Here is an 11,655-nt window from a genome sequence, read left to right as displayed (position 1 = left end):
TCCTACCTACCCTGCCTTTAACGCCGGGTACCATTTAGGACAGGGTTCACCAATCTCGGTCCTGGAGGGCCGCTGTCCTGCAGAGTTTAGCTCCAACCACAATTAAACACACCTGAACCAGCTAATCAAGGTCTCACTAGGCATACTAGAAACTTTCAAACAGGTGTGTTGGAGCTGGTTGGAGCTAAACTCTGCAGGACAGCGGCCCTCCAGGACCGAGATTGGTGAACCCTGATTTAGGATTATATAGCGTGTTGCCTTCATGCCCTTTACGGCAAGGATTGTCGCTTTCTGATTGGCTGTTTGGATTGTAGTCCCGCACCACGCGCGTCCGCTTCCGGTTAGCGATGGAGGTTGCAAGCAGTATTGCATTTCTGTCTTTCTCGCACATTTTACAGTGACGAAGCCAAAGGGTCAAACATGAATAGTTTTGATAATAAATTCATATACGATTAAGTCGCGTCGTAGAGGTGTCATCTAAGTGCGGAAGATGTCTAGAATCGGAAGTTAAATTGTTGTGGTTGCATTAGCATAGCGCAAAAGATTTAGCTTGATGTCAACAACATCGCGAGTCATTTTTTACACCCAGACAAGACTTATTTTGATTATTTTGCTTCACTTAGTTAATTGGCAAGTCATTTAATGCGGGTTTGAGGTGTCATTGCTTGAAATGACCATGTTTGAGATGGACAAAGAGGAGTCCGACAGGCTGATAGAGAAAGCCAAGCTGTGCTTGCGGTCAGGACGCAAAGAGAAAGCCTTGCAGCTGCTGTACGAGGCGCAGAAGATCTACCCCAGCACCCGGGCCAGAGGTTTGTATCATGCTGCTGTTGTTTGATTGACAAATCAGGTGTGTTTGGTTGGTCAGTGTGCTGAATAGAAATAGAAAGTGCAGCGTCTGGATGTTGTGTGTTATACAATCTGTCATTAGGTCAGCGGTGGGTTTGGGTCTGGGTCTCTCACTCTCTGGTTGATATCAAGTCAAGTAACCTTTTATTTCTGTAGCGCTTTTTACAATACGGTTTCAAAGCAGCTTCACGGTGATAACTGGAAATTAATTAAACAAATATTGTTTTGGCTGTACAGCAGCATTGTCCAGTTGAAGTAAGTTCAGTGTTGATTCATTTCCACTGTAAAAAAAAAAAAAAAAAATCATTAATTAATTTAGTTAAGTTATCTATACAGTTTCTCTGGAGAAAACGGTGACGTCATTGTCCAGCTCAGTTCAGTTCTCATACAATGGTGTCAATGCAGGCATATCAATAATATTGTTGAATATTAAGTGTCCCCAAATAAGCAAGCCAGAGGTGACAGAGGCAAGGAACCCAAGCTCCCATAAGGTGACAAAAACCTTGGGAGAAACCAGGCTCAGTCTGGGGACCAGTCCTTTTCAGGCCAACGAACTGTAATAGCTTTACAGGTCAGAAGTCAGATTGGGATCAGAACATTCAAAATATTGAATCCAGTTCCATCTGGTTGAAGATTGGATTCATCTCGCTGTTAGGGAGACGTGTTTGGATGAGGATCTGTGCCATTGGCTGTCGTGCCAAAGCCTTCATAGGGGAGAGACTAGTTGCATTGTGCTGCATTGTTGTTGTGTTTAGGCACTGGTCCTCCATCTGATCCGGATACGGCCCAGATTTGGCAGACTAAGGTAACCTCGGGATAAACAGAGAGACTAATATTAGCGTAGATGCCATTCTTCTTATGATGTAACATCAGGTGTTATGGGAAGTGTTCCCTGTTCTGACTGACCTAATTTATGCAACCTAAAAAGATCTGACATAGGACGTTTTGAAAGCTTTGATGCCTCTCAGTGGAGGCTGATCTTGTTAGACACGCACCCCTTGTGATCCAATCTTAAAAAAAAAACGTATGTATTGTTTACCCTCATGTGGTTCCAATCTATGATGTAATGAATAAATCAATTTGAATGATTACCCAAAGTTTATTGGTATTATTGTTCTCTTTTTCAAATTATAAATGATATAACTAAACAAATTCATTAATTAGGTTGCATCATACATCCTATGCTGTGCGGTGATTTATTATTGCTCATTATTGTCTATTTAGGGTCTTTTAGTCATTTGAATAACATGGGTTATCTTAGTGATAAATTACATTTTATTATAATATTACACCATCCAAATATGTATTTATTTCCTTCTATTTCTTGTTGTCATTGCAGGCTGGTTTAGCCTATATTCAGAGTTATGAAAAGTGATTAGTGTTGCCTGCTTAAAATAGCCTTGAACATAAAACAACAGGACAAAAAAAATAAGGCGCGTCCCAAATCACGTAGTTGTGCACTATTCTACGTCATTTTGTAGTATAAATAGTGCGAGTAGTGCGTTCACACTGAAAACTCTAAAAAGAAAAAGTGCACTTTAAGTACCCGAATGATGCACTTGTTTAACCGAAAAAACGAAGTGTGGAACATTGGACACTTTATGCACTCAACTGTCACAGCTTTAATTACGTAGCGGCAGGGGAGGGGTCGATTTCAGACTTCGACGTTGAAAGACGAAATAAACTTATAAAGTTCATACACTACACGGTTGAGTATATAGTGTATATAGTGCATAGTGCGTCATTTGGGACACAGCTATAGTTGATGACTAAAAAATAATAATTTCATGACTCTAGATATGTGAAGACAGTGGCTTAATACAGTGACATAGGCTATGTTTTTTAGCCATATCAAAACATTAGTCATGTCATGTGCATGGGTAAATTTTACCTGCTGGCGGTTTTAGGTATACAACCACCCCTGGCGGTTCTAGTGTTAAATTTGCCCTTGTATTCTTTAATCTAAATAACTTCCCCTCCCTCTTGCAGCTGCACCTCTTTCTGATGACGTGTTAACTGGTGTGAGGGCGGGACAACACAGCAATAGCAAACCACAACCATCCAATCAATTCCTGATGAACAAAATCAAGTCCCTCCATAGATTTTTTTTCTTTTCTTTTTTTCTAGAAGTTTCACAGGGATATGTGTCTCAGTAGGAAAGAAAAGACTATCGCAGTTTCTGTTCCTTGCTGACTTTAAAGGCACAATATGTAACTTTTTTGCTTTAAAAATAGCAAAAGTCACTATATCTATGTTATATATATTTTTTTTAGTTGTGTACTTCCATTATCCCGACTGTTTCCAACAACTTTCAAACCAGGAGAAATTTGTAATTTAATTCGAAGACGCGTCCCGTTTCTTTATTTCCGTTTTGTCACCGTCAATGGCGTCATATCCGCGTTGTCCCTGGTTTCCGCTCGTGCTGCCATAGCAACCACAAATGTGTAGTTCGCAATGTCTATTTGCACGCTGTTGTTGTTTCGTTCAAACATTATGGACCATGGCAAGCAGACTTTGGATAAAAAAGGAGAACTAAAACGAGAATCAATATTAGCGCGGTGTTTTCGAGATGCCGAGAGCTCCCATAGACAGTATATAAACGAGAGCTCCACGTCCGAGACTTCGACCGCTCCTACATGACTTTATTAAACAGGTGAGCACATTTACATAAAACCTAATCAATGTTTTATAGTTCAACAATGATAAAATGTCAGAATATGATCTGTATGTTATTCTAATGTTGATTGGCTTACTGCTAGTCTCATACAGACAAACTAAGTTAACATACATTTCAACACATTTAAATACAGTTTAGTGTGCTAGTGTAATGTTAGACCAAGTGAAACAGCGCTGCGTTACCTCACAAGTTTAATTTGTCTAATAAACTGACTTGTGTGTTGTAATTCTGCACTTGCGTGTAGTTCGGCAGAATGAAATGTCCTTATTCCTTTTATATCCGCGGGACTCTCGTCACGTTTGGAGCTGATAACTGTCTCTTAGCAATCCCGACCAAGTGGACCAGCAGAAAAAGTCGTAATTGTGGAGTCCTAATACTAATATATAGTTGTTGTTTTTTAATACATAGTAAGCAAGTAAAAGCTGGTTCTAAAAGTCACTACATTCAATGCAACAATATGTGAAATGATTCCCAATTTCTCTCGTTAGTACTGATTGATGCCATCGTGAAGAATGGTGGGACTCCCCCTGAAGATGAGCGCACCTTCACGCCTCCACCTGGCTGGAGGAGCTCCGATGAAGACGGCCCAGCTCCACATCAGCGGATCAGAGGCCAAGAGAGAGCCGAGGGGTCCAGTGACGACAAGAAGAGCTACACCGAGGAGCAGCGGCAAGGAGTGCTCAGGTACTGACAGAGGAATTGTCACCCAAAAACATTCAAATTAAGTCATTATTAATTTATTTACTTCCTAAACCTGTGCAGGATAAAAAGATGCAGAGACTTCTATGAAATTCTGGGGGTGCCAAAGAATGCCAATGATGAGGACTTAAAGAAAGCTTATAGGAAGCTGGCACTACGCTTCCACCCGGATAAGAACTGCGCTCCTGGAGCGACCGATGCTTTCAAAGGTAAATGCTATATGATATATTTTTTTTCAGTAAGGATGCATTAAATTGATCAAAAGTCACAGTAAAGACTTCTACCATGTTACAAAAAAATCTTAAATCCTTTTTAACTTTCTATTTATAAAAAATAAAACATTTCCACAAAACTGAAGCAGCACAACTGTTTTCAACATTGATGATAGTTATAAGAAATGTTTCTTAAAGGGGTCCTATTATGCTCTACACTTTTTTTAACTTTAGTTAGTCTGTAATGTTGCTGTTTGAGCATAAAAAAGATCTGCAAGGTTACAAAACTCAAAGTCCACTCCAAAGAGAGATATTTTATTTAACAGAATCCACTTTACAAGAACTACAACGAATGACTCATTTGGACTACAACGCATTTTTTTCCAGGCTTTATGAAGTCACAATGTTACTAATTTAAATAATCCCCGCCCACAGAATACGTAAGAAAAGGGGACTAGGCCTGGATGAGCTGCGTTAGAGGAGACAGTGTTGTCGCTGTCCAAGAGACGCTGTTTCCAAACATTTCCAAAACTCATTTGTTCGACCTTCCTAAAGCTGACGAACTTAGAGTGGTTAAAAAAAATGTAAACACTGTTTCTGAACATTATAATCCCAACATTTATCTGTGTGCTGCACATTTTACGGAGAACAGCTTCCAGAACCTCAATGCCGGCTACACACAAAAGCTTCTCCTGAAATGGAGCAGTTCCCACTTTGTCGGGACAATCTGTTGTTTTTTGTAGTTGCGTTTTCTATGAACAGTTCTAATTAGTTTTTTTATGTTGTTGCTGTGATGTAAACAAATGGCAAAGCTTTGCCTCTGCTAGCCTGCTAGCCAACATAAGTGTTGATATAGTGTTTACTGTAGCTTTTGTAAGACGGTTCACCATCCCTTAGGAAAATTTGTATTACCATAGTTTTCCGACAAATATCATGATTAAATGGTGTTTAACATCATATCTAAAATGTATAAGAAAAAAAAAAAATGAAAAAAACACACCACTCTAAAATGTCCTGTGAAATCCGAGCTTGCAAAGTCCATGCATGGAATCCTTTCTGGACGATTCTCTTGTTTGTTAACATTTTTAAAATCTGAATCAGGCTTGAATTCGTTTGAAATTTACGCCATCCTTTATATTTACATCTGAGTAGAGCTCGCAGTTATGGAGGTGCGGGACGTTTCCCGAACACGTGCTTAGCGCTGCCAATCACAACACACTGAGCCATCTAACCAATCACAGCACATTTCGTATTTCAGAAGGAGGGAAATAAACGGCGCGTTTGAGCCTGACTGGGGAGAGAGGTGCTGAATAATGTGAAATATGTGAAAAATAATATTGAATCATGAATGCATATTCTAATACACCCAAAAAACAAGATCAAGACTTTGTAAAAGGGCATAATAGGACCCCTTTAAAATCAGCATATTTAAATGATTTCTGAAGGATCATGTGACACTGAAAACTTGAGGAATGATGCTGAAAATTCAGCTTTGCCATCACAGGAATAAATGACATTTTAAAATAATTTAAAATAGAAAAAATATTTTAAGTTGTAATAATGTTTCACAATATTATTGTTTCTACTGTGTTTTTCATTAAATAATTGCAACCTTGGTAAATATAAAATTCATATAGCTTTGATATTTGGATTTCTCTAATCCTGTTCTCTATTCAGCAATAGGCAATGCATATGCAGTGCTCAGTAACCCAGAGAAAAGGCAGCAATATGATGAATGTGGGGACCAGGGCCCTGCAGAGACATCCAGTCAAACTTCAGCCCAAGCCCGTCATGCGTACGGCCACCACCGCTCCTTCGGCAGAGACTTCGAGGCTGACATCTCCCCTGAGGAGCTCTTCAACATCTTCTTCGGGGGCAGATTTCCTACAGGTCTGAACCTCTATGAAGCTTTATAACTAACTAAATAGTTTTGTTTATAAAACTGGATTTGAAGTATTAAACCTTGGCTCAAATTTCACCCTGTAAAAATGTACATTTGTGCATTTCTGAAATGTAGTTTAGTTTCTAATTGGTTAAATAGAATGATTTACTTCATTTTTTTTTTTTTGCATATTTGAATTTTGCCAATTGCTATTCTTTTGCAATGTGTCCACCACAATTATCTGCTCCAGTAATTAATATAAACTAAAGATTTCTCACACATTTAAAGAACAAACAATCCTTTTCCTCATGTAGGCAACATCCATGTGTACACCAACCGTGGAGCTTCATACGCTCATTATTACCAGCCCCGCAGACGCCGTGCGTACGAGAGACGGGAGGAAGAGGTGGAGGAGAGCCACAGTCAGGTGAGAGGATCCTACAGTCACCTAATCATGTGTGGACACAGGTCAAGGGCTAAAACAAGACCAATCCACTAATAAGTGTTCATGAAAAAACGTGTACCAAGGTATTACAAACAAATTTACTCTTTGTATGGATTTGTGGGTTTCATATGACTTTGAATAATATATATATATATATATATATATATATATATATATATATATATATATATATATATATATATATATATCATGTTTACATCATGTGTAATCATCAAATAAAAAAGTAACAATCTCATTACATCTCAAAACAAATTTCAGTGTACACATCTTAATCATTATTTTCCAAAATGTTATATAAAAGTATATCTTTCAAGGTAAAAAGTTTTTTTTTTTAATCAAATTAATTATGAATTAGACAATCTCATCAAGTTTTAGGCGTTTAACCATAGGACATTGACACATCATGTGATGTTCTCTGCGATATCATTTCTTGTTGGTTCTACCACACGACTTTGGTTCAGTAGATGCATTTTGCTTAATTTTTTTTTTAATAAGGCAGTTTTGTTAAAATATTTTCATAAGAAATGATAATAGATTAGATTTAAATAAAATATGTAAGGTTTTCAATTCAATTTCATCCTTTTAGTGAGGCTTTATATATATAATATAATATAATATAATATAATATTATATATATATATATATATATATATATATATATATATATATATATAGGATAGGTGTATCACCTTAAAAACTATTTTAAATTATCCAAATTAATTTTAGTTCAGAAATTAAAAACATGTTCATGATACAAGAGGCATATTCAAGTCACTGTATGTATGAATTGCATTTCTGAATAATTTAAAAGATCCAGACATGAGAGTTGTGTCATAACCCATAAAACACCGTCTTAAGGTGGGTCACATTTACCGTTCAGTGAATTTTCACGAGTGAAATCCAGTCATTTCAATAGGAATACGTGCAGTCTGGAATTTTGTCTGAGGGTCAAAGTTTTCATCACGCAGATCTTGCAACAGAAATCCGCCTTGTTGACTAACAGAAAGCTGCTGGGTTTGAAAGTGGCTATGCTGTGCTTCACACATCGCAACACTATTGAAAACAGACCATGCCTGCAAAATTTTACAGAAACTTTGTTAATGTGGCCGCACCTTTATTCAGTTTCTGATTGTTATATTGTAAACATGGCCCGTCTCAATACTTTTTCCTGTTTCTCTTCATGTAGAACAACTTCACAGCTCTCCTGCAGCTGCTGCCGGTGCTGGTGCTCATTCTGATCTCTGTGTTCACTCAGCTGATGGCCACCAACCCTCCCTACAGCCTCTTCTACAAACCGTGAGTCAAACCTACTGCTAACTTTCTCAGCTATTTAGAAATTTAGTCTTAGTGTCAAATGTACTTTGTATTTTTTATCGTATTAAGTCAAGCTATAGGTAAACGTATTAAGTTTACCTACAAGCAGAAATCAAGAGAATGTCAGCTCATACTCATGGTTTATTTGACCTATTTAGTTTCCTTATTTTTTATAGGCTATTTAGCATATAAATTAACACATTGTCTACATTATAAAACAAGAACATTTAAATGGAAGTAATTCCAATAATTAATACATTAATGTTTTTAGAAAAATAAAATAAAAAAAAACAGCAGAAAAAGACTGCAATTATAATGACGCAATTATAATCGAGATCCATGTTTGGATTTATTACAGTTCATCATTGAGAAGGTAGAGAGAGTGCATGCACATGGTTGCCAGATTGAAAATGTTAAGTAAAACACCAGGTAGAAAATCTATCCTTTTAACAGAGAAGTCAAAACTCTTGACATCTGGCAATTGCAAACATGAAAGCTCATAGAGGCTTGTTAAAAACAGTCTGTAAATATTGTCTCCTCTTTTTTTTTTTGTTGACAAAAACTGTTTTTTTTTTTAATGAAATGTTAGTCTCGTCTTTTTTGTCAATGATATTGCATGTTGTTATAGTCACAGTTATCGTTTAATGACGTTGGTGTTGTCTCGTCATCGTCTCTTCTATTCATGTAAAAAGTGGTGGTCAACAAACATTTTTCACCATAGACTAGTCAAATGATGCAGTATGCATCATGAAATGATGAAATGAAAATGATGTATGAAATGATACATATGCTTTAAGGTAAGAACTGACATACTCTCCGTCTAATAGGTCCATGGGTTTAGTGGTGTCCAGAGAAACCCAGCACATGGGTGTGCCATACTATGTGGATAAGAGTTTTGAGAAGGAGTACCACGGTGCTGCCCTGGACGAGCTGGAGAAGACCATTGAGAGCGATTATATTGACCACCTACAGACCAGCTGCTGGAAAGAGAAGCAACAGAGTAAGATGTCTTCTCATCCATTAGTTTTAGTAATAGCTGTAAATTGCACAGCTGTAATACAGGGCTGCAAACTTTTGAGTTCGGCTTGGAGTGAGAATTAGGATGGGATGGGGTGGGGGGGTACTGAGATAAAATTCCCGTTTTGATTCATAAGCTTGCGATTCGATTTCAATCTCAATTCAGTATCGATTAATTTGTGTGTGTGTATATATATATATCCTGAATGCAGAATGCGTGAGAGTTGGCAGCCCTGCTGTAATATAAAGCTCTATTATTAAAGCTGAGCCGTTTTGTTTTAGAATCTGATCTAACTAACCTGGGCCAGCTGTACCGAGACGAGCGGCTGAAGCAGAAGGCTGAAACCATGAAACTGGATCACTGTGAAAAGCTGCACCGCTTCATGGGCCGACAGAAAGGAGAGTGAGGCATCGTCGCCCTCCCAGACAGCATGGTCAGCCTAATCAAAGAGCTTTTAGTATCAGTTACATATTTCAGTTTAATCGGGTGGGTCACCTTTTTTGGGAAGGAGAAAGGCAGGGAAATACGTGTTCTAGCCAGTAGCCCAAGCTGAGCGTTTGTGCCTTTCATCCGTTAATAGGGTGAAATCTGAAGGCCTTTGAGATGCTCAAGCATCTGATTCAGCTGCGATGCACAACCACGTGTGGAAGAGGGTAATTCGTGCGAGAGCCTGGTATTTTTTTTCCTTACATTAAGGAGCACCGGCTCCAGGCTGGCCGACAGGATTAAAGCTAGTGATTGTTGTTAATTAGACGCATTTAAGCTTCATTCTCTATAGGAGTTTAACTTATTTAAATTAACATATTTCATTTCTTTTTCCTGAATTTGTGCTGTGAATTACATTTGACAATAGTTATAACTTTTAATAGGACATAAAGCTAATTATTTTGTTTTTGAAACAACAAACACTTCTCAAAAACAGGGATATAAACCACTACAGCTTTTCAAAGCTCTCTGGACGTAGCAAAAAAAAAAGTGCAAATGTACAAAAAACGTGTGTACATTAAAATAATGGTTCGGTCATTTGTTACGGTGCTGTATGTTTTGGAGATGAAAAGGTATTAGGCAACTGTTTTTTTTTTTTGTTTTTTTTTTTGATAAAAGTAAAAATGGCCAGCACACTGACAGAAATGCTAAACGCCATTACCTCGGATTTATAAATCTGCAGTATTTGATTTATTTATTTATTTAGTATTTGGCACTTTATTTGTCTTAACTTCTTGTGTATTGCATGCATCCATCCATGCATTCTCCCTTCCTTGTTAGTGTTCTAAGCTGTTAACCGCACAGTTTAATATCAGTAATTATAAATAGGCAAATAACCGTTACTGAGCAGCATCTTTGAACTACAATTAATGTTTTACTTCATGTCACTGAACACTATGTTCTATATATTATAGCATATACTGATCTTTAGCACAAATTTGAGCGCGAGATGTTCAGAAGCGCTACAGGAGGCATCCTTATTCGAGATGAAATAGAGGAAGAGTATCGGTTGTGTTGTGGAGAGTTTGTGCCATTAATGGTATTGTGATCTTGTTTCCATGCAGTACGCGAACTGTTGGAAGTTTTGTTTGGATTGAGTGCGTTTTGTGCCGCTTAAATAAAACATTAATCAAACGGGAGTTTCTCTGTGGTCTGTGATTCTTCAAAGCTGTACGCTTCTATGTTGAATTCACTAAATATTGACCAGAATTGTCAGGAAGAGCCAGTATCATAATTGATCATTTTAGTTTTACAGCACTTTATATTGCATAAAAGGAATAATTAACTCTACAATTAAATGAAAATCATTTGCCTTTTGGAAACTGTATGACTTTCTGCGTGGAACACAAAACAAGATTTTACAATGAAAGTGAATGGTTACCAAAGATTTTCAATAAATAAGGACTTAAATTTGGCAAATTCAACCGATCTATTTTCTAAATTCATGTTCTTAAAGGGATACTCCACTTTTTTTGGAAATAGGCTCATTTTACAACTCCCCCAGAGTTAAACAGTTGAGTTTTACCGTTTTCGAATCCATTCAGCCGATCTCCGGGTCTGGCGGTACCACTTTTAGCATAGCTTAGCATAGATCATTGAATCGGACAAGACCATTAGCATCTCTCTCAAAAAAATGACCAAAGAGTTTCGATATTTTTCCTATTTAAAACTTGACTCTTCTGTAGTTACATCGTGTACTAAGACCGACAGAAAATGTAAAGTTGCGATTTTCTAGGCTGATATGGCTAGGAACTATACTCTCATTCCTGCGTAATAATCAAGAAACTTTGCTGCCGTACCATGGGTGCAGCAGGCGTAATGATATGACGCAGCGCCTGAAAAAAGGCTAACTTCCGTCAACATAACCAACGTGACAACCTGCTTGCCGGCTGAAACTACGCAAACTTAGTCCCGGTCACGTTGGAAGTTAACGAGCTGGGGACTTTTTTCAGGCGCTGCGTCATATCATTACGCCTGCTGCACCCATGGTACGGCAGCAAAGTTTCTTGATTATTACGCAGGAATGAGAGTATAGTTCCTAGCCATATCAGC

The 11,655-nt window shown here is 37.8% G+C and overlaps 1 protein-coding gene across 1 annotated transcript; it reads left to right on the top strand.

The window, feature by feature from the left end:
* The first annotated feature begins 320 nt into the window (after positions 1 to 320).
* dnajc18 (DnaJ (Hsp40) homolog, subfamily C, member 18) lies at positions 321 to 10,742 on the top strand. The gene is made up of 8 exons (XM_084137665.1): positions 321 to 812; positions 4,015 to 4,210; positions 4,289 to 4,434; positions 6,115 to 6,327; positions 6,634 to 6,746; positions 7,972 to 8,081; positions 8,927 to 9,099; positions 9,399 to 10,742. The coding sequence occupies exons 1-8, from the start codon at positions 671 to 673 to the stop codon at positions 9,521 to 9,523; spliced, it is 1,218 nt and encodes a 405-aa protein (XP_083993791.1). The 5' UTR covers positions 321 to 670; the 3' UTR covers positions 9,524 to 10,742.
* The last annotated feature ends 913 nt before the right edge of the window (positions 10,743 to 11,655 follow it).

The sequence above is a fragment of the Abramis brama genome (assembly GCF_963993115.1).
Source record: "Abramis brama genome assembly, chromosome: 15".
Taxonomy (NCBI): domain Eukaryota; kingdom Metazoa; phylum Chordata; class Actinopteri; order Cypriniformes; family Leuciscidae; genus Abramis; species Abramis brama.
The sequence above is the reverse complement of the archived record's forward strand: the minus strand, read 5'-3'. Positions and strand labels throughout refer to the sequence as shown.

Excerpts from the sequence above, each read along its gene's own strand:
- dnajc18 (XM_084137665.1), top strand. The coding sequence starts at position 671 with ATGACCATGTTTGAGATGGACAAAGAGGAGTCCGACAGGCTGATAGAG. Across the intron at positions 4,211-4,288 it reads CAGCGGCAAGGAGTGCTCAG|GATAAAAAGATGCAGAGACT; the intron begins GTACTGACAGAG and ends AAACCTGTGCAG. Across the intron at positions 4,435-6,114 it reads AGCGACCGATGCTTTCAAAG|CAATAGGCAATGCATATGCA; the intron begins GTAAATGCTATA and ends TTCTCTATTCAG.